The sequence below is a fragment of the Numida meleagris genome, chromosome 7, assembly GCF_002078875.1.
Source record: "Numida meleagris isolate 19003 breed g44 Domestic line chromosome 7, NumMel1.0, whole genome shotgun sequence".
Taxonomy (NCBI): Eukaryota; Metazoa; Chordata; class Aves; order Galliformes; family Numididae; genus Numida; species Numida meleagris.
Window position 1 is genome coordinate 14116355 of NC_034415.1, and position 22281 is coordinate 14138635.

At 36.5% G+C, this 22281-nt stretch overlaps 1 protein-coding gene across 7 annotated transcripts in view; it reads left to right on the top strand.

The window, feature by feature from the left end:
• Positions 1-22281, top strand: part of EVI5 (ecotropic viral integration site 5) — a 66792-nt gene that overhangs the window by 14442 nt on the left and 30069 nt on the right. For 6 of the 7 annotated variants that reach the window (XM_021404788.1, XM_021404783.1, XM_021404782.1 and 3 more), the window contains exons 5-17: positions 385-459; positions 1072-1197; positions 1801-1944; positions 2929-3018; positions 3122-3219; positions 4475-4535; positions 6255-6308; positions 8625-8657; positions 9217-9363; positions 15993-16127; positions 18413-18553; positions 19681-19839; positions 21417-21563. In XM_021404788.1, coding sequence (XP_021260463.1) covers positions 385-459; positions 1072-1197; positions 1801-1944; positions 2929-3018; positions 3122-3219; positions 4475-4535; positions 6255-6308; positions 8625-8657; positions 9217-9363; positions 15993-16127; positions 18413-18553; positions 19681-19839; positions 21417-21563 — 1410 coding nt within the window. The remainder of the gene's footprint in view (positions 1-384; positions 460-1071; positions 1198-1800; positions 1945-2928; positions 3019-3121; positions 3220-4474; positions 4536-6254; positions 6309-8624; positions 8658-9216; positions 9364-15992; positions 16128-18412; positions 18554-19680; positions 19840-21416; positions 21564-22281) is intronic. The other variant, XM_021404787.1, reaches the window with a different exon arrangement.

Genomic DNA, 22281 nt, shown 5'->3' on the forward strand with positions numbered 1-22281 from the left:
ACCGCCTGTAAATAAAACTACAGCTCCTAATTGTTCTGAAACAGACTACTATTTCTTTTGTCAAATCTTCTATAGTAGTAGCAGTCGTGTGCATTTGGTATGGAAACACTATCTTTTAAGACCTGGCAAATTCCTCTGAACTGCAAGCTTTTTTAGGTGTGCGTTAGTGCTTTGAAGGCCAACAGAGAGTAAAGTTCATACCTCTTTGTAGCTGCAGGTAGCAACTAAACATCTGACCAAAATGTTTTTGTACGGAGTGTCTATGTGCTCTGGATTTGGAAGAGCAAGACAAAGTGGTTACCAAAATAACAGCATGAGCTAAGATTTACTTTTATTAGTAATGAGCATTTAGTTGTTCAGAGTCTTAAAAATGTTATTTTGTAGGCTTATTCTTTGGTGGATCGTGAGGTTGGATACTGTCAAGGAAGTGCTTTTATTGTTGGATTACTACTTATGCAGGTAAACACTATATTAAAAATATGTGAACCTTGAAAATCCCTGCTGGATTGCATAACGTGTCCTAGTGATTTCTGAGGAATTTTTGTGATTTTTCTTAATTGCTTTTTGTTACAATGTAATTGTGAAGGGCTGCCTTTTATTCTGCAAATCAAATGAGACTTATTCTCTGTGTTTCTGTCTTTTGTCAAGAAGCTACTACCTTTCTGAGTGGGAGAATACATTTATTTCTCAGAGCTAAGGTAGGATCCCAGACTTGCAAGTTATTCTGGGGAATGTTATTTCAGCCACTGATGAACTAGTCATTTCCATTCTATTACACTAAACCTCCTCTCAGTTCAAATGGAATTTCACAAGTTTCATATTTTAAAAGTTGTCTTTGTAGTACTCTTCAGTTTTATAAGCTGGGTTATATTGTAAGTAGTTTGCAGACCTCCATTTCAGTTTAGAAACCACTTCATAGGACTCAGCATATACAAAGAAAACTGTGATTAGTAATCAGTTATAAATTCCTTGTTTAGAGAAACAACAAAACACTAAACTTGACCAAACATCTAGTTTGTCCTTACAGTTCTTCCTGAGTTTTTGTTTCTTTTGTTTTTATTTTTGATGTAGATGCCAGAAGAAGAAGCATTTTGTGTGTTTGTTAAATTAATGCAAGATTACAGACTACGAGAACTCTTTAAACCAAGCATGGCTGAACTGGGCCTTTGTATGTACCAGTTTGAATGCATGATACAGGTACATGCAAAATCTGTCAAACTTTCTTTTCAGTAACTGAGGATAATGAGTTTGGGAACTGCAGTTCAAGAGCAGGCTTGTCTGTTGGTAGTAGTCTGTTCTCTGGCAATAGCTGGATTTCAGGACTGCATGAGTAAGTCTGTGTGTCTCTGATGTACTTTTTAACTTTTGACAGACCATGTCATGTGAACTTATATTGCTGTAGTTCATGCTTATGAACAGTAAAGCTTGGATTGAAAATTTTAAGAGTCAAATGTCTTTGAACTCAATTTGTAGCTGATTTTTTTTAAAGTAAAATGAAAGTCAAGCTGACAGAGACAAGTAGGCTTAATTTTGTGATACGGAAATGTTTTCATTTCTACTGTACGGTGTAGAAATATTACAGACCATTTTATACTGCAATGTCTGCTGCTTGGTTCTTCATAATGATAAATTTTCATATCCATATCATGTAATATTTCCTTCTAGTTGTCTATTGTATTACTGCTGGCTGTGGCAAATACCAATGTTTTATTTTTCCCCATATCTTTCAAAGCCATTTGTACAATAAAAACTACTTGTAAAAGCATAACATAAATATATTTTTCTCATCTCTTTCTCTAGGAGCACCTTCCTGAACTTTATGTGCACTTTCAGTCTCAGAGTTTCCACACTTCTATGTATGCATCATCATGGTTTTTAACTATATTTCTTACAACTTTTCCACTACCAATTGCAACAAGAATATTTGATATCTTTATGTCTGAGGTAACTACTCAATACTTAGTACTACTCTTGGAACAGAACATATGAAGACTGTTCTTATGGGCAAATTTCAAATACTCTTGCTTTGCAGATGTTACATTTATCAGTTGTTTGGTCGGAGGAGATATCTGCGCATATAGTTTGTCAAGGAAAAGCAAATACATATTTAAATATAGCTGTTGTATGCAACATTATAGTCTAAGCCTGTTGAAGAGTTACCATATCTGCCAGAAGTTCTGGATGCGATATGGTGGCATCATGCAACAGAGGCATCTGTTTTTCAGTAGTTTGGGGTAGAAAATAAACCTCTTCTCCCCATGTAGTTTTAACTTGGGCCCAAGCAGATGAGGAGGAGGGTGTATAGAAGAGCTTCCTCTGTTTAGAAGGTGGCTAGTAGTCAGGAGGGTTTATGGAATTATTCAATGGAATTACCACTGCCTAGGGTTAGAGCTTTGGGTGGTAGTCACAAACCAAAGCTTTTAGTCCGTTTATGCTTTTCCTGTGCAATAATCTAGAAAAGATTAAGTCAGAGGTGGATTCCTTCCAGGTTGTGTATAGTCTCTAGGACATTCTTGAGTCAAGTGTTTCCTTGCATCTGTTTAAATTGTTTGTGTTGTACCTTGTCTGAAACTAAAATGCCTCTTTTGAGAAGTACCTGGTTTCTTTTTTATTTTTATTCATATATATTTTAGTACCAAATGCATTTAAAATTTTTGATAAAGCTCACATTAAATAACTGTCATTCAAGAGGTTTTTACCTCTGCTCTAGCTCTCTGAAGAAGATCTGGTGTCAGGACATGTAGCCTGTCTGTTTGTCCTCAGTGCAAAACAAGGAACCAGGATCAATCTCTTTAAGAGATTTTTTTCAATTTGCCTTTCTCTTTTTGGGAAACTGGGTGAGCTTTCCAATGTTCGTAATAGAACCATCTTGTAGCGTTGACAATGCTGTGAATAGTTGTTGAATATTATTTGAACTTCTGTTTACAGGGTTTAGAGATAGTATTTCGAGTAGGTTTAGCACTACTTCAGACAAACCAAGCAGAATTACTGCAACTTGACATGGAAGGGATGTTACAGGTAAGTTAAGATTTATAATATTGTTAGAGATATGAGAAATGTGTGCTGTGTGTTCATTTGCAGCTATTAATTATATATAATCTTGTGCTCTGATTGCTTTTAGCACTTTCAAAAGGTCATTCCACATCAGTTTGACAGTGGTCCAGACAAATTAATCCAAGCATCTTACCAAGTCAAATACAATGCAAAAAAGATGAAAAAGTAGGTATAACATTTTGAGAAAAGATTATACTATTGCTTGGAGTTATTGTTTGTTTGTTCAAAACTAGATACTCCTTACTTCAGTTTGAATTTTCAGTGTCTATATTTTTGGGGGTTTTATTCTGTAAGCAGTTAAAAACTGAAGTTCTGTTTGCAAGAGAATTTTTCTAAAGCGGTATTTGCTATCGTTCTTGAATGTAATCAAATCTCACTTAAAAACTAAAAAGCTTCTGAGGAAAGCTGGATGTTATGGAAAAATTACAGAGCTTTTGTAAAGAGGATTTGAATAGAAAATCCATTGTGGGATGGGGTGGTGTTAGGTGTGTAGTGTGTGGTTTTTAATGTGTTTTTTTTTTTTTTGTGAGGGTGAAGTAGGGAAGGGAGGATAATTTTAAGGGTATTCCTGATTCTGGGTTTGAAATCCTGAGTATAATACTGCTGCTTAAGGCTAGTTGCATGTCTTTGCTTCTCTGCCATCTGTAAATTGTGATGATAAGCCAATTTACCCTCCTTGTGCTTTTCTGGAGTTAAGTTGGGCAATTCTTCGGTTCTTAGGGCAGGCAGTTTATGGTATATTGCAGTGCAAGGAGAGTGGATATGCTAGGGTCTTTCAAAATTAAGTTTACCGGTGCTGTCAGCCCGCAGAGTGAGAAGCAGTGCCAAAACTTGCAGGGAAAACACTTTCTCTGAAAAGGAATATAAAAGCTAGTAGTTTAAAACAGTACAATTCAGACTAAACTTACTTGATTGCCTTTTGTAGAGGCTTTGAATATCACAGCTTGTGTTTCTTCTCGTTGCCTTTCATTAGAGGCAATTTTGGAACTTGCTTGAGGGACCAGAATAACTTTAAGATTTTTGCCTCAAACCTCTCTGCATCCTTCTGTCTTCCAAGCTTTCCTAACTCTGTGTTCCTTTGGCTGACTGTGCGGAATTGATTGTTGCATAACTGCATTGAATGGTTATTGTAGTTTGAAATCATTGCCATTGCAGATGTGTGTCATCAGGATTATATGAGCAAGCACCCACACTTCAGTATGAAGTTCAGAGCCTGTTTGTGTGCAGAAGTATTTCTGTGTTTAAACTAACCTTAACGTCCAGTCCAAGTACTTACAGGAGGAATATATTGGCAGCTTTTGAGTGGTCATTTAAACAGAGGAAATATAATCTCTATTTTCCTGTTGCTTGTTAGATATTAGACCAGTTAAACTGTCAGTAACTTTTCTAATTATCCTTTACTGTTTCTAATTTTTTTTAGGTTAGAAAAGGAATACACTACAATAAAAACAAAAGAAATGGAAGAACAAGTTGAAATTAAAGTAAGAGAGCCTCTATAAATTTACTTACAGATCAGTTAAGTTCTTAGATGTGGTTTATGTGTCCGATCTGTGTATCGTAGAATGGTTTGTGTTGTAAGGGATCTCTTAAAGATCATCTGGCTTCAACTCCCTTGACACAGGCAGAGACTCCTTCCGGTAGATCAGGTTGCCCAGGGCCCCATCCATTTTGTCCTTGAATACCTACAGGGATGGAGAATCCACAGCTTCTCAGGGTGACCTGTTCCAGTGACTTACCACCCTTTGAGTAAAGGATTTGTTCTGAATATCTACTCTGAATCTGTCTCTTAGTTTAAAGTCATTACCCTTTGTCCTATTTATACTGTCTCTGATAGACATTCCCTCTCCAGCTTTCTTGTGGATCCTCTTTAAGTACTAGGAGGAAGGACATGCAGCTGAACATGCAGTTGAGGTCCCCATGTATTTTTTTTTTTTTCAGCATTTGCATGGGACTGTTCTCTCATAAAGGGCACTTGAGAGTGAGAGTTCTGGTAAACAAATTTGAAGAGAATTCATCAGTGGATACCTGCTGTACATGGTTCTTGTTAGTTTCTGCTGACTAAACTTTAATTTACAGACATTCTCATTTATCACAACACACTGGTTTAAGATGTGGATATCCCATACAGAAGATCTGGAAAATGATTTAAGGGAGATTTTATCATAGTTCACTCAAGTACTTCAAGATTGGTTTTGAGATATATTTTTCCTTTTATGCTTTGGACCCAAGGTTAGGTATCCTGTCTGCATTCACTGCTTCCTTATGGAGCTTCTGCAATTGATGCATAATGTGGGGGTCAGGAGATCTTGGTGGAAAAATGTGCAAGTTCAAATCTGCTCTGACAGGTTTAGGTTCCTTGTGCTAACTGACCAGTTTCCTATATTTAATGACTGCATTTATTTGCTTTTGTTACCTGAATAAGCTTTTGGTGTATTATCCTTTTGCACTTAAGCTTTTTAGAGGGAGTGAGTTGTATCCTTCCTCCTTGCCATACACTTCTGGTCATTTGTCTTTTAATATCAATTTCAAAGGCAACAGTTCTTCAGAAAAATTCAGTGATGTGCACCTGGAAGCACAGAAATTTTCCATGCGTTTGCACGTAGTTTATCCTTATAAACAGACAGCAAGACAAGTAGCGTTCCTTACTTGCGTTAGGGTCTGCTGTGGTGGCTTCTCAAATCAAGGTTTGTATGAAATATGTTAGTAAAAAAAAGTACAATAATGTATTACTTCTGAGGTGAATAATTGTTCATATGATTTCTAACAAGTAAAAATAAATAACATTATCCTTTTTATTGAGAAGAAAAGAAAGCATCTCATTAACCTGTCTTAGTGGAGGGAATACTTTTTCACATCCCTTTACCATGAGGACTGTGTCCAGTTCTGTTTATGAAGAGGAGGCTAATGGTGTTGTGTGGTTAAGCCCTCTGGTTCACCTGCTTTCATATAACACCAATACAGCTGTTTTCATATCACACAATACCTTTCTTATCTTTGCTCTCTCAAGCTGTTTAAAATCACCTTTTGAGTTAGTACATCAAATAAAAAGGATGCTTAATAAGTGTCACTGCTCATGTCTGTATTCATTATTGATTTTCACAACTGTGATAAGATGTTTTGGTTTCTATGAAGTTAATTTGCTTGACCTCATCAGACTTTCATAACTTGAGAAATAAAATTCTGAATGGTTTCCGTTTCAGAGATTGCGAACTGAAAATAGGCTCTTAAAACAGCGCATTGAAACATTAGAAAAAGTAAGTATGCTGATGACCAAATTTAATCTGTGTTACTTATATTCATTATATCGATTAGTCATTTTATTATATGAAGTGAGTCTCATAACTTTCTATTTTTTCCTGTTGATTTACAATGTTCACTAACAGCACTTAGGCAAAAGCGTGGCAATAACAAAGCTGTTAAGGTCAGTGCTTGTACATGTTTGTCTGGCTCTTACTTGGAATTGAACATCTTGATATATCTGACTTCTTTAGCATTTTATTTCTGAACTAGAAGTATCAAAATACAGAAGACTACATAAAATAGTGGAATCCCTGGGTGGAGAAGAGGTTATTGTGAGGGAATCCTCACTTCTGGCAATCTGAAGTTGCTAGGTGTCTTAATGTAGGAGCAAAATGACAGGCTTATCAATGATCAGAGGGGTGAAAGTGGAAAAATTGTTGTCACTGATGAGTACGGCAGTAGAGGGATGTTGTTGCAGCATTCGTGTTTAGTACAGGAGGTCTGCTGCTGTTAGCTATTAATTCATCTTACATGCTTTGGAATTTCAGTAGAAATTGCAGATACAGGGGGCCAGGAGAAAGAATTTTTCACAGATACAGTCTGGAATAGAGTTTTGTTAAGTTTCTTTGTAGTTGGATATAATTTCCAAGTATGCATGCAAACTGTTGTCTACATACTGATATCATGCAGGCATTGTTCTCTGGCTTTCCGTGTTCTGATATCGTGCTTTGTGTGACGGATTGAATCTAAGGTGTGCTCTAGCATGCAAACATTCTTGGCCATTTTAACTGCAAATAACAGTAACAGCTGTCTTTCAGCAAATGAAGTTGAATGCTCATGACGTAAAAAGAGTTGCTTCACAGTGAGGAAAAGGACAGACTGAATTTTGTGTGAATAATTGAACAATGTTGCGTTTTAGATGTTTCTCCAAGAAGCTATAATAAATCTAACAATCAGTGTCAAATTATAATTAATTGTGATGTCTGAACTCCGGTTTGGGAAGAAAATGCACATCTTGAGGACATCTTGTGAAATGAAGTTGTGACCAAAAATATAACTTTATGAACCTAGTTATTTCAGATACTGAGTTGTTGGTAAAGTTAACTGTCTCTGGTTTATGCTTGACTTGTGGAGGTTTGAAGTTTGATTTTTTTTTTGCAAGGAACTCAATGATGAGCCACCAGACAACTAACACATCTGTAAATTCTGTATTTAAAATTTCAAAATTCATTTTCAGAATATCCCGGTCTGATTGGAATTGAAATACTTCAAAATGAAAAAAAATACATTAATTATCCATTAATTATGACAGAAATTCTTGTCATCAAAGCATCTAAGAACAGATCATAAAGTAAAAAAAAACAAACAAACAAAACTCATTTAATTTTTCTCTTGGAAACTTTTTCTTTTAAAATTTTTCTTCATCCTCACAGATGACTTAGTTGTGATTTTCTTAGTGTACCAGAATGACAAGCACCTTAAGATGCTACCTTACTACGTTTCACTAGTAGCTCCTGTCAACCAATTAGAACTTTGTCCTTGGAATTTTTTTAAGATTCTGAATGGTTTAACTGTCTGTGAATATAATGCCATAGAATCTGTGAAAATTGAGTGCTTACAAGGGTGATAGAGTGGACATGACTTCAATAAAATTGCACATCTTAACAGGGCGAAGGAAATGTAGTGCTTGTCAGCATGCATACGTTTCTTGTTGTACTTTGGTAAGGGAAGAGAATCTATGAGCTGTTTGAGTTACTGCTAGAGCTCAGAAGAACAAAATATTAGCTGTCATAGTTGAAAATTTCTACTTAGGTCTTTCAGTTTGCACCGTTTAGTTTCCCTGCTTCATCTTTATGGAAGCATTAGTTTTGCATGGATGTCTCTGCATTTAGTGGAGTTGCCTTTGTGCTCAAATTATGCCTTCCTTTTGTAGTGTGGGTGGACCACAGACCAAGTCTGCATTCATCTATTAGATCGTATCAGACAATGTACCAGCAACTCTTTTTAATTAAGAAAGTAAGCTGTTCAGATAAAAATAACCAGTCTCCTGTAAGTGAATTCTGCGTGTAACAGAAGTCTGGCTTTGGGACCTGCTTGTATCAAAAATTGACTCGTTACATCTGTTGCAGTAAAAGGCTGCTTCCTGCAGCTTCCAGCCTGAGTTGCCTTAACTTACATGAAGAGTTCTTAACTTTGTAAAAACAAGTTGCTTGTGTAGAAAAATGGGTAGAATTTGGGCATTTTCTTTCTCTGCTCTAGTCTTTTTTTGTCACTATTATCACTCCTTTGTTTTTCTTTTCCTTATTCCTATCTGAATTTTTCCTTTGTAGGAAAGTGCTTCCTTGGCAGATAGATTGATACAGGTATAGTCTTCTAGTCTTCTACTGTATGACTCTTTCTACTTTCAGAAAAACCAAACTGATTTAATGCATGCATACTTGCATGCTGCACTCTATCCTTGCCTTGTTGATTTGGAATAAATATATAGCTAATCCCTTATTAGACAGTTGTTTAATATATTAAAAAATATAAAGCCAATAGTTGCACGTTATAATAACTTTCTAACCTAATGTAATTCTGGTGAAAATTTTTGTTTCAAATGGATTGGAACGTTGTTATTAACACTTAAATTGAATATTGCAAACTTAAATCTTTGCATGTACAACTGAGTAATATTGCATGAATTGACCTCTATTAAATGCAAGTACGCAATTGTGCTTGCTGAAGGGATATCAAGCTTAGTAACAAAGTACTAGAGCAGCTGCTTAGTATTACAGTATCAAAAATTTTGTACTAATTGTATTCCATGCTGTTTGCAAAACCAATCTGAAATAAGCACCTGAGTACTGCAAAGGCAGTCTTTGTTGGATTTGTCCTCAATTGCTTTTGAGGGGAAAAAAAACCACGTAATTATGTCCTAAGGGACAAGTGACAAGGGCCCAGGAGGCTGAGGAAAACTACCTCATAAAACGGGAGCTGGCCACCATCAAACAGCAGAGTGATGAGGCCAATACTAAACTGGAGCAAGCTGAGAATACCATCAGGGAGCTCCAACAGCAGCAGCAATGGGTAAGGAGCCTGGCAGCACATCATCTCATGTTTTTCATTCATTCATGTTTATTTTTTCCTCATTGTGACATGGTCTCTGTGCTGTCCTTACAAATGCTTGTATCATGTGATTTCCCTTCTTAAAAAGTATACAGATTGGACTAGGTGATATTTTGGTCTCTTCTTACAAATAGATGATGGAATTCATACCCTGGATAAATGTAAGTTTTTTAAAAAATAAAAATCAACAAAAAGATAACAAAACCAGCACACAACCTTGTCATATCTAAGAACTCTAGCCATTGCAAACTGTGTCACTCTGAATACTCAAACTTGAGAGTTGATAATGCCATTGCCTAGCTTCTCATTGAAGCTGGTTGCTACTGTATTAATGGTTTTTCTGGATACATGCATATTTTCCTAGCATGCTTCTTGCAAAACGCTAGCAAAGTAGCTATTCTTTGCTTTGGAGACAGTACAAGCGTTCATTAAAATGTGTGGGTTTATGTGCAGATGGAACAGGAAAATAAATGTTAGCTGCTATATTTAGGAAGTACTGTGTTTGTATGTACTATTTATTTTACGTTGTTCAATGTGCAACACTTCAGACCATTACTGTGAAGCTGAAATTACTTTCCCTAAGCCACTTGAGAAGCATTTGGTATCCTCTTTCAATAGAAGGAGGCTGTTTATGCCCATCTACACTAGCTGGATAAGTTGTGCATTTGCAGTGTTGATGTGAATATACCCGAATTGCTTTAAACAAGTGGTTTGAAAGTACTTGTTTGGAGCTCTAGATGCTTTGGGTGTATGAAATGTGACTTTTTAGAACTAAAGCATTCTGCAGCTACTTACCAAATGCCTTATGGGCAGCACAGCAGTTTATTTTACCCTGCTCCAGAACTCTGGAGGTACTTGTATTTGTTCTTGGGAGGTGGAGAACAGATTTGCTGTTAACTTAAATGCAGCAATAGTTTATTATGTCTGTTTAATGCATTTAACTGTACAAATGATACGTTTTGGAACAGTTGCAGGGCATTGTAATTGAGCTGTGACACTGTAATATGTAATGCTGATTATTTAATTTTCGCTATGTTTTCTTTAGGAAAAAGCATGAAAAACTGATGACTGAGAAGTTATGTTAATGTTTTCCAAAGTTGTAGATGTTCTGTTTCACTTCAAAGATTATAACATAACAAATGTTTATGGATTAGCCAGTTGTAGTCCTTCTTAACTGTCTAATTATGACTAATTTGGAAGCATAGAATAATACACTTGGAATGTGTATTATTGGAGGAATCCTAGTGACTGTTACTTGCCTGTACTCAGTAACTGGTTAGAAAAAGACAATGGTAAAAACTCAGTTTGTGACTTCTCAGAGTTAACTTAGTTAACTGTATCTGTTAGTTAATTGAGGAGTAATATGATATTGAAAGCTAATGCTTGTAGTTATAAAGGGAAACCTTATTAGGTAGTAACAATGGGGAAGCCTGGCAGATTGGGCATGGGAGCTGGTTCTGAGCAAAGGTATGGAAAACTGAATTGTAAAATTGTTACTGTATTGGAGTTGTGGGTACAGGATATTGAATAGGTACTGCAGGAGTAGAGAGAAAGCAATGCAAGAGTGGAGAGTTAATCTAAGCCATACTTCCTAACCTGTGTGCTTGCAGGCTTGTGTTCCTACACTTAAGCGTGAGAGTGACCATAGGAAATAGTCTGACTGTGTTTGGAGCTGAGGCTGCAAATTCATGGGTTTACAGAGGGATTTTTGCTTACTAGCTGATACATTTTTGAAGTGCAAGAGATTGCACTGTGGTTATAAAGACAGCAGAGTTCAGGCAGTGAAACTTCCACCCTGAACAACCGGAACAAGGGGGGTGCAGGTGGCTGCACCTCGGGCACCACCTAGTGGGAAGCCACGAATTCTTTCTGAGTTCTGGTATTCCACTTCAAGCAGAATCCCCTTGTAAATCTTCTTGCCACTGCCTAATCAGTGGCTCCTGGCAGTGCACATCTTCAGTATAATTTTCTTCGTAGTTGCTTTGATTGTTTTTTCTTCAGTTTTGTTTATGGTTAGCAAAAAAATGATTGCAGATTGTACTGACAGTAGACCAACTATGCAGCCATCTTATTTGAACATATGGCATCTATCATGCATACTTCGTAACCTGAATCTTTCCAGTCATGAGTTCTGTTTCAGTATGGTATTTGGTAGCAAGAATATTATACAAGCCATAGTATTTCTAAGAAAGCTAACCTATCCTTAGTTAAAAAAAAAAAGTTATGCATTTGTATTTAAATGTCTGGGACTTATTTATTCCTGTGCTGTGAGAGTTGATAGCACAAAATGCATGGCTTCAAAAAGGTAAATGTTGAAGGTCGGTCCCTACAGAGTATGTGTGTGCCTTTGAAGAAATACTCTCTTACAACACTTTTCTCTAAGGGTAAGGATTGAGATGGGTAGAAGAACATCTTTCTGTCTGTATTCCAACAACTGAAGCCCAAATTACACACAGCTGTAACTTTTTTCCTGTACTGTAATAATTGTAGGGAGTTTTCAGTTGAAACGGAGTGACTTTAATGAAGTCTTGAATCTATTTAGAGGTATTGTTACCATTTTTTTCCCAGTGCAAGTAATGGAAGTTCTGCTATAATTCTCATCACTGACCTGAAAGTTGTGCTAGTGTTCATATAATGGATTGCATATTAAGAGTCATCAAATATGTTCTACACATTTCTGAATAAATTTTAGGTCATTTGGAAACGAGAGTAGGGAAGAAGGAGGGGAAAGAAGCATAAAATAGGTTCGAGATGGAGACTTCACATATCATTTTACTTTAGATGCTAGCTTTTACATCTTTCTATGGAGTAACTAACAGTGTAATGTTTTTAAAGAGAGTGCATAATGTGTGCGCTTCTTTATATCGCTACCTAGGAGAAACAGTTGTAAAGCTAAAACACCATTCTGAAATACTGTTGGAGTTCAGCACTTCAGCTGCTCATTTGTCTAAATGGCTCTGAAGAAAATGATACTAATCTGTCTTTATGACATGTGCAGTCTTAAATTGAGAAATTTGCCACAGACTTCAGATGTGGTGGGCAACTGAAAGATTAAGAGGGGAATGCTATTTGTTTCTTCCCAGTAGTACTTGTCAGCTGTGATTTCTGTAGAGGAAGTTGTGCCTGACAGACCTTGTTCAGAGGTAATGCTGAGAGCAATGATGTTTGATGAATTAGGCGTGAAAGTAGTGAGACTAATGTGCTCCTGGGGGGGCTTTTTTACTTGCAGGTTTTTTTTTCCTCCTGATGTTTTTAAAAAAGAGATTTCCGCTGGGTATATAGAAACACAAATAATGTAAGGATTTCAGCCTGTTAAACGTACCTCCAGAACTCAAATCTCAGTCTTTGCTAGCAATACTTGAATTCTTAGTGATGATCATCATCAGTCTGAATGCTTGAGAGTTGAATCTGCGGAATAAGAGGCAGTTCAGGAAGCTAAAGGTGCTTCATTTCTTACTTTTAAGAAAGGTGTGTTAGAAGTTGGAAGTTTAATTGACTAAACATTCTGACAAAAGCATATGCATTTTGCAAGGTAAATTATAGCCATGTATTTGGTTATTGTCACAGCAAGTCCATTGTCAGTAGTTTCTTTTCCAGGAGCTCATACCAGAATGACTGATGATAAGAGCATGGTAACTGACATGGGAAGTGTAAGCTTGTAATGAATATTGCAACCTTACTGAAGGCTTTGTTTTATTGTATTCACTTTATTTTACAATATGCTTTATGTTCTGAATTTTCTAACAAAAAAGCAGAAAACAAAAATACTGTATTCACTGAAGTACTACAGTTAATGTTTAAATGTATAAGCAAAGTTAACTGGGCAGTATAGAAAACTGGAAAGGTATTTTGTAATACACATACATATATCTGGCAAAAGTAATATTAAGAGTGCTTGACATAATCTGATTTTAGTATCTTAGACGTTAAGAAATAACTGGATTTATTTTTTCCCAATGATACGAGGCCAAGCACAAGGGTTTCTTTATTTCAGAGGTAAATGACTGTAAAACTAGATTTTTAGTATTTTATATTATGGAGCCATCTGTTCAACATACGTCAAGAAAAACAGTGCTTCCATGGTAAAAGATTGGAATGGTGCTTGGAAATCTAGATTCACGTTGTATTCTTTGTCACAAATATTAGGGCTTAAGGCAAACGCGTAAAAGCAATTAAGACTGACATATTTAGCAAACATAAAGTAGCATTTTTAACATTTTGATTATGAATTTCTGTCAATTTTGATGATTTAAAAACATAGGGCTTTATATGTTAAGAATTAAAAATCACAGCTTTGAGCTTCTGAATATTTTTTAAATTTATTTTGATCTTGGTTGTACTTTATTGCCAATCTGCCAAGACTAGGTTTAAAGCAGTGGTGTGGCTGTTTTGATGTTTGTTTTGTGGCTAGATATGTTAGAAGCATTCAACTATGTCATAAGTAGGCTAAGTCTAAAGGCAGATTTAAAAAAAAGAGTTGAGAGTCCAAAACTGTTTACAGTACTCACATATGTTGTTGCCAAATCAGGATGCATTTTAGTTCTTCAGATCCACTATTTTCACTCAATTTCTTGGTAAGTACAGGAGGACTCTTGACCTAAAGAAAGCATGCTGTATTCATTTTTTATTTTGTATTCTTTTGTTTGGGGAATCTGGGACAAGAAACTGAGAGTCCATTGAAGTTGCTGTGTATTTCATTTGATAAACTTGTACAAGCAGCCAAAAAAGAAAACTGTTGCCTATTCTCTGCCTCTGTGTATTGTTTAGTGTGCTACGTATGCCCTTGTATCGTGTGAAGTGATTCTAGAAACGCATCGGCATTGTCCATCCGTCCTCTCCTGACATTTCAGTTCAGGGCTACCTCTACTACTTGCTGTGTGAAGACAATACGCAGATTGAAAATAGTATGTATTAAATCAGTGTTGTGTAAGAAGAAGTTAATATCTTTGTGCGGTGTTCTTGGTGCATTCAGATGCACAGCTGTTTAGGTCGAGCACTTAACTTTTAAATGGATAGTCTCTGTGACAATGAAAACTGTTTGCATAAGGTATGTTTGCCTTCTAATGTTTTGTGTATACCCCTCTGTAACTTCTTGTGGATATGTATCTTCTGTATTTTAAGAAATGTAATAAAAATATCAGTAAACTTCAGGTGAGTTAGATATGGTTTAGATGTAGTTGGCCTATAGAAATATAAAAATGAGAAACTACTTCTGTAACCATGTAGTTGTATGTGGTGAATTCCTGTCTTGTCCTGCTAGTGTTTAGTTTGTGCATTGAAGGTCAGGGAGTTTCATATCCTAATAGCAGCATACAAAATGGAACACTTATGTTAATTGAGCTTCTTCTAGATATGGAGAACTAAGTTTGATGCAAAAACAAAGCAAGGTATGGTTTTATAGGAATTCGTGGAATATTCATTAAGTTGCATTGTTAATTGAGTAAAACTTCATTTATGAATCCACATAGTATTTGTCACAGTGTAGTTAACAGCATCAAAGATGTATTAAATTATTTCCTTTTGATCGAAATGTTTAGGGTAGCTGTGCATAATCAGTAACTGGGCAACTATGTTTTCAGTACTTTAACTTTTCCTAAAACAGTAATTTAAATTTAGGATGCTGTGACCAGTCAGGCGGGTCTGACAGTGTGTGGTGAATCTCAAATTACTTTAAAGTCACTCATGGAAAAAAAATGCTTTTTATAACTATTGACTGGACTAAAAAGTTAAGCGGGTCTTTTGAATACAAATACTTAATATGACTTCGGTTGAATTGATCTGCTGAAAGACACATTTTTACAAAATTGTACTTAAGCATGTGAAAGGATAGCTCTCAGTCTTAAGCTCTGGGTAATAAATAAGTTAATGGTAAATTAACTTGATTCCGATTGTGGGATTTTTCTTTTCCCCCGAAGTTTGGAAAGACTAGCTTTAAATTCTGAATTGATGTTTTCATACTGAAGCAATGTGTTTAAGTGTGCAATGCTGTATAGTAATAGCCTTGGAGTAAGTTCTGTGTGTAAAGTATCAAATCTGATGTAAAAGAGAATGCATGTAGTGTGAGCAAATAGGAGCCAAAGGCTGGAGTGAAACAGAGGCAAGCCCAAGTAGCAGTGCTTTGAAGCATACATGACTTAAATTTAAATAAGATTCTGATTCAGCAGAAGCCTTCCATAGTTTAAGTGTGTAGGGATCAAGAGAAATCCTTGTATTACCTTGTAAATAGCTAATCTTTCTCAAGCCTTTTTTTTGACATATCACAAAATAGCAACAGATCCTTTTTTTTTTCCAGTTGGATAACAATGAGAAGAAAGTATGAGTCACTGATCATTGGTGACAGGTGTCTCAGTCTGATCCTACACATTTGGCCATGAGTGGTTGCACTTGTTTGAGAAGAGTAGTACTGTTGTACTGTTAGCAGTGGGGGTGGACATGTTAGTAGACCTCTATAAGTGAGGAACTTCTGTATCTTAAAGTAGTATTTCTAATCTTAAGCACCTGAATGTATTTTTTCACTCCAAATCTGGCACATAAAACCCATTTTGAGCTATCTGTGCTTCATACTAAATATGTTTCTGCAAACTTTGTAGCATAAATGCAGTTCACGATACAGTGAAGACTTTGTGCTACAGCTGGAAAAAGAGCTGGTCCAAGCCAGGCTGAGTGAAGCAGAATCCCATTGTGCCCTGAAGGAGATGCAAGATAAAGTTCTAGAGATGGAAAAGGTAAACCAAGCCCAGGATCTTCTGTATTAAATAGCACTAGAGATGGAATGCAGGTCCCTGTAATTCTTTGTGTAACTATGCCCTATACTCTTGAGATATGTTTTCATGATTGCAAGATGCTTTTCAACTTTTAAGTTGATATAGCAAAAACAACAAACAACAAAAAAACCTACACCAAGCAAAAGTACCAAAAAACAGCAACACAAACTAAACGAGATCTGTCTGCACTGAGAGAAGTCTATGATTGCTTTCTGCTGTTCCTGTGTTGGAAAACATGAATTGTGGTTGAATCTTAACAGTAAACATTAACTGTTTCAAAAACTATATCTGCAACGAGTAGCTTATGGTGAACCTTGAAGTGATGTGGAACTATGAATAGTTGAAGTGGACATAGGCAGAGGAGTTCAAGATTGCCATTCCCTGGTCTTGAGTTGTCCAGTCTCTCTCACCTTCTATTATGGGTAGGAGAGTGTATCTACTGTCAGCATCAAACTCTTCTGCTTTTCTGGTGCCATCTCACTTTGTACATCTCTAGCTGTACTCAAACAATCTGTCAAATGCTTTATTCTATTTGCTGTCAGGTTTTTCTTCAAGGAAAATAGAAAAATCCACTTGACGTTATGATCTGAAGAGTATGCTTTATATAATGTGTTGTTTTGGGAAATTATTTCCCCATGGGAAATTGAGAAAGCTGTATATTCAAGAATGTGGACAGAGCTTATTAGTTAGCTTTGTGGGATTAATCTAGTTAAGATTTTACTTAAGTTAACTAAGGAGCTTGACTGGGAATCTGACAGAGTAGTAGTGTTGTAGTTTTTACTGCACTTTGGTAAGAGGTCATAATCTAGCATTCATGTCCAATCTGCTAGTTTTATGTTTTTGTTGCCCTATTTGTTTAAAAAAATCTATTTAAAAATGTGTTATTACTTGTATATTTAAACTGTTACGTATTTTATATTCTGCCCAAGACAACTCCATTCACTGTGGCTTGGGATAGCTAGAAGGTTGGATACCCATGATTCTCTGAAAATTTAGAAAGAGAATACTTCTTTTCTTGAACTATGGTGGTAGCATATACTGAAAACTTCTGCAGTTGTGGGGAGAAAATTGATGTACCAAACAAACCTGCATGTCAAGTAGTATTTCAGTCAGTCCTTAGTGAACTTAGGCACGTGAGAAAGTGACTCAAGATAACTCCACTCAATTTCTATAAATACAACTCTTTACATGGCACGTCAATAACAGCAGTAATTTGGAAAAACTGCTTGGTAACCTGAGACTTGAATGGCTATACTTCCAATAATGTAAACATTAAGAAACATACTCTTGTCAGTTCTTAAGTTTGCTAATGCTTACAGCCCATTATTTGAAACGTGCTAATAAATGGTGGTTGTGCTGTGTTAATGTTGAAGTACTTCACTCTCAACTCTCAGGAAAACCTGGAAGCTTTCCCAACACTGACTACAAAATGCTTGATTTTGCTGGAAAGTACTACTGAGAAGTATGGTAGAAAGTGATGAAGAACAGTTTAACTTTGAGTGTTTGGTGACCAATGATTCAACAAAAGGAAGCTAGCTGGGCAAACTGTCCTCCTTCCCTTCTAGTGTTTTTGGTTTGTTTTCTCCAGACTTTAATTCTTTCATCACTTTTCCTAGGTAAATTCTGTAGTGTGTATTGCTGTTTTCTGTTTAGCTTTTTCCAGTCTTTCTACTTTTTTTCATGTGTCTTTGTAAACATCTATGAACTTGACTTAAGAGCTTTCTTGACTGATTATTATTGATAAATATTAATGGGTAGTTCCTTTGTCAACATACCTTTTCTTCCTTCTTCAAAGGCAAGTTACCTACTTCTGAAAACCTAAATTTCCGTTTATTTTTTTCCTGTAAATCTGAGTAAGAGCTGTAACTATAAAGGTGTAATTTCAGTTCCACATTTGCTTTATTTTCATCATTTCATAGTCTTTTATCTTCATATTTTTAATGTGCCACAAAATAGTGAAAAGAATACTTTGTGAGGGATACTATCCAGCAAAATGTGCAAGTCAGAATACTGAAAATTAAGTTAATTCTTTTCCCTGTAGTTGACTTTTTAAATATACTTGCACTCATTAGATTTTTATAGGGACTTATTTTATAACAGATGCATCATTAAGAAATTTTGGTTGGCAATAAGAGTGTGTGTGTATATACATTTATACACTCCTATATATAGATATATTTTGGAGTGGGTCTCACCAAGCACTATTTCATTCAAATACATGTTTAAGAGGATGTTCCTTGTTCCAGAGGAATAGCTCTCTACCTGATGAGGAAAATGTTGCTAGACTACAAGAAGAACTGATTGCAGTAAAGCTAAGAGAAGCAGAAGCTCTGATGGGTCTCAAAGAACTAAGGCAGCAAGTCAAAGACTTGGATGAGCACTGGCAGGTATGGGTACCAAGACACTGATCCTCTTTTCTTTTTTAATGGATGATGACAAGGCAAGAAAATCTTGAGACTTGTCGGGTAGGAACTAGTGATTATGGATTGTGAAACCACCACAATAAACTTCACTTCAAAAGTATGTTAGAAGTTGGTTTCTAATTGTTGCAGATGACAGGGGGGCCTGTATTGACAACCAACCATCGTGGCAGAAAGGAAGTACCTCATCAATACTCTTACTTCAGTAAACATTAAAAGCTCTTTTTCAGGATATACATGAAATCCTCTGACTTAATCTAGTTGGGAATCACTGTCTTTGGCTTTTTAATTCTCTTCTTAAAACTAGTAAACTTATCATAGAATCACCCGGCCTTGAACACCTCCAGGGACAGGGCATCCACAACCTCCCTGGGCAACCTGTTCCAGTGTGTCACCACACTGTGTGGAAAAACTTCCTCTTAATATCTAACCTAAATCTCCCCTGTCTCAGCTTAAAACCATTCCCCCTTGTCCTATCGCTATCTACCCTCACAAACAATCGATCCCCCTCCTGTTTATACGCTCCCTTCAAGTATTGGAAGGCCACAATGAGGTCTCCCCAGAGCCTTCTCTTCTCCAGACTAAACAAGCCCAGTTCCCTCAACCTTTCCTTATAGGAGAGGTGCTCCAGCCCTCTGATCATCTTGGTCGCCTTCCTCTGCACTTGTTCCAAGAGCTGCATGTCCTTCTTGTGCTGGGGGCCCCAGGCCTGGGCACAGTACTCCAGATGGGGCCTCACAAGAGCCGAGTAGAGGGGGTCCACCACCTCCCTCTCCCTGCTGGCCACTCCTCTTTTAATGCAGCCCAGAACATAGTTGGCCTTCTGGGCTGCCAGCGCACACTGCTGGCTCATGTCTAGCTTCTTGTCCCCTAGGACCCCCAAGTCCCTCTCCTCAGGGCTGCTTTCAAGTACTTCTTCCCCCCAAAAAAGCCTGCATGGATTTCTAGTTTTTAGACCTAACAGTAGCACTCTTAGCAACTTTGCACCATACAGCTGAGACATTGAGGAATTCTTTGAAGGAAATTACTTAAATGAAATTAGGGAACACCAGGAAAGATGAGATATATCAGCAATGACGTGTTTTTTTTTTTAGCGTCACCTAGCTCGCACCGCAGGGAGGTGGAAAGATCCTCCAAGAAAAAACGCAGTGAATGAACTACAGGATGAGCTGATGACAGTCCGACTGAGAGAAGCAGAAACTCAGGCTGAATTGAAAGAAACCAAACAAAGAATGATGGAGATGGAAGCACAGGTATGATATTTAACATTTGAATTGACCTGAATGCTGACAGGTTAGTAGCAGATGACCAATACTATTTAATGGTCTGTACCATTTAGGGGCATGACTTTCGCTCTAAAATGTCATAATCCTGTTGTTTTTTAACTGTTTTTTTTCCCAGCTCTTGGATTAGGAGGGAGAATCAAGTGCATACAATCAATCTGGCGTATTTTAATGTCCCTTACAGGACTAAGATTTCTCAGTTTCTTACTTGGATTAATTGGTAAACTCTGTATGTGTGTGAATATTTGTTCATTTGTTACTGGTATGATAACAAAAGTATGCTTAATTCCACCTTCACAAACATTTACCTAATCAATGATTGACCTATAGTAATTTCAAGTCTTAAAGTGACAGTGCTTTTCTTTCTGGTGAAATTGCCAATACTAGATCATCTACTGAAAGCATGAATATGGTTACTAAACAGGAATCTTGGCATAACAATAGCCCATTGTCACTTTTCAGCAGAAGCTTTACCTTTCACCTGTCAAGAAGAAAAAGTGTATTTTAGCATTACTGAGATGTGCAGGATAGGCAAAAAGTAACTTATCTGCCAAGGTCCTTATTATGTAACTGCAGTGCAAGTTAACCAGTCAAATCTGAAAGTGGATACTTGTAGTGTACCACTACAATTGGTACGTTCATATTACATTTGTTGGCTCCCAACTGAATTGATATTGAATGTGCTGTTGATTGATAAGTGTTTGTAACAGGTTTCTGGGAAATCGTGCCATGGATGTAAGGATGTAGTACTGTAGAGAGATAGGATGACTACACAGTATGTGGTGTTTTACTACTGACAAGGGCACCACTTTCTTTTGTAGTAACTGGGTAAAAGTGTTTTCTTGCCTTAACTTCTAAACCTTGTATTTAAATATTAATACTCTTAACGTTATGTTTTATTGTTTTTCCTGTCTGTCTGTTTTAGTCAGTAGGGGGCATAGGTATCCTGTGCTCCGGGTTACATGCGGTAACCACAAGACCTCTAGGTTGTTCTCATTTCAGTGTTAAGCATCAAGTCTTTGTGCTTATGCTGCTTAGCTACCATTTGAAACAAATGCAGTGGTTCTCATATGATGTGTTGATCTATGCACAGCTTCATGTAGAAAAGCAATCTGTCTTGTATTAAAGCACTGATCTTAATTGTACTGTATTACTTCCAGGATTTCACTGGTCAGAGAAGCGTGCATGTAGTATTTCGGCATACCCGATGTTTCTTGGTTGCACCAGCTTGTAATTGTAATTGGGATGCAAGTTCACAAAGTCTTTGACTAACCTAAGTACAAGATAAGTAGGAACGTGTATAGCAACTTTGTGTTCTTGTTCTTAAAACGAATTCTCTACTTAAGAACCCTTGAAATATTTTGGTTGTAAAAACAAATATTATGCAAACTTCTATGATTATGTTTTAAAAATTCTGAATGAGCTTCCATCAAGCTTTTCTTATAGCAAATGATCTGTCAAGTCTGTCTTGTCAGACTTTATGGAGGTAAACTAATATTAAAAAATTGCTCCTTTATGTGCTTTCTTTTTTCTTTTATAAATGTCAGAGTCAGATCAAGAATAACCATTTGCGAAGGGCAGAGCTGGAGATTACCAGCCTGCAAGAAAAGGTACAGTATCTTACTGCACAGAACAAAGGACTTCTTGCTCAGCTGAATGAAGCAAAACGTAGACAAGCGGAGATTGAATGTAAGGTAAACAACACGAATAGACTATTTGCCTGCTTCTGTATGTGTAATTTGTAGTATTTTCCACTACTTTATTTTCCAATTTGACAGTGTCATCTTAAATTTACTGTCTCAAAATCATCTGAGGTTTTGACAGAGCTGCTGCTTTGTGGTCTCCCAAAGATAAAATTTGACTTCAAAGTGTGGTTCTACTCTACTACTGTCTGTGTGTAAAGAGTAAAAAGACACTCTTACTCAATAGACTCTGATCACTGTGTACTCTGATTGTCTTAGTGACAGAAGACAAATTCAACACTATTACTGTAGAACTAGCTTGGATTCAAAAACAGCAGTAAAAACTGTATTTGAATGGAGAGGTGCACAGAAAAGAGTTAAGGTATTCATTGCCTAAATAGTAAACAGCTTTTAAGAGATCAGCCTATAAATACCAGGCAAGAAAGTGTTCGTTACTGTCAATGCACCAGAGCTCTACCTGATGTTTTAATTTCAGATTTAATTAATTTTGTAACTAAATACATAACCAATCCCTAATAATTTCTTTTTCAGTCATGTGCATACAATATGGAAAAGCAATAAAGGATTAGTCCTACAAGGTTTTGCTTTTAACTTGGATGAAACTTTTCCTGAAATGACTACTGATACTTGCCTCAGAAAAATGCAGTATTAGTTAGGAAAAAACTGTAATTAAGACATAACGTACTGGAGACATTAAAACAACTTCTAA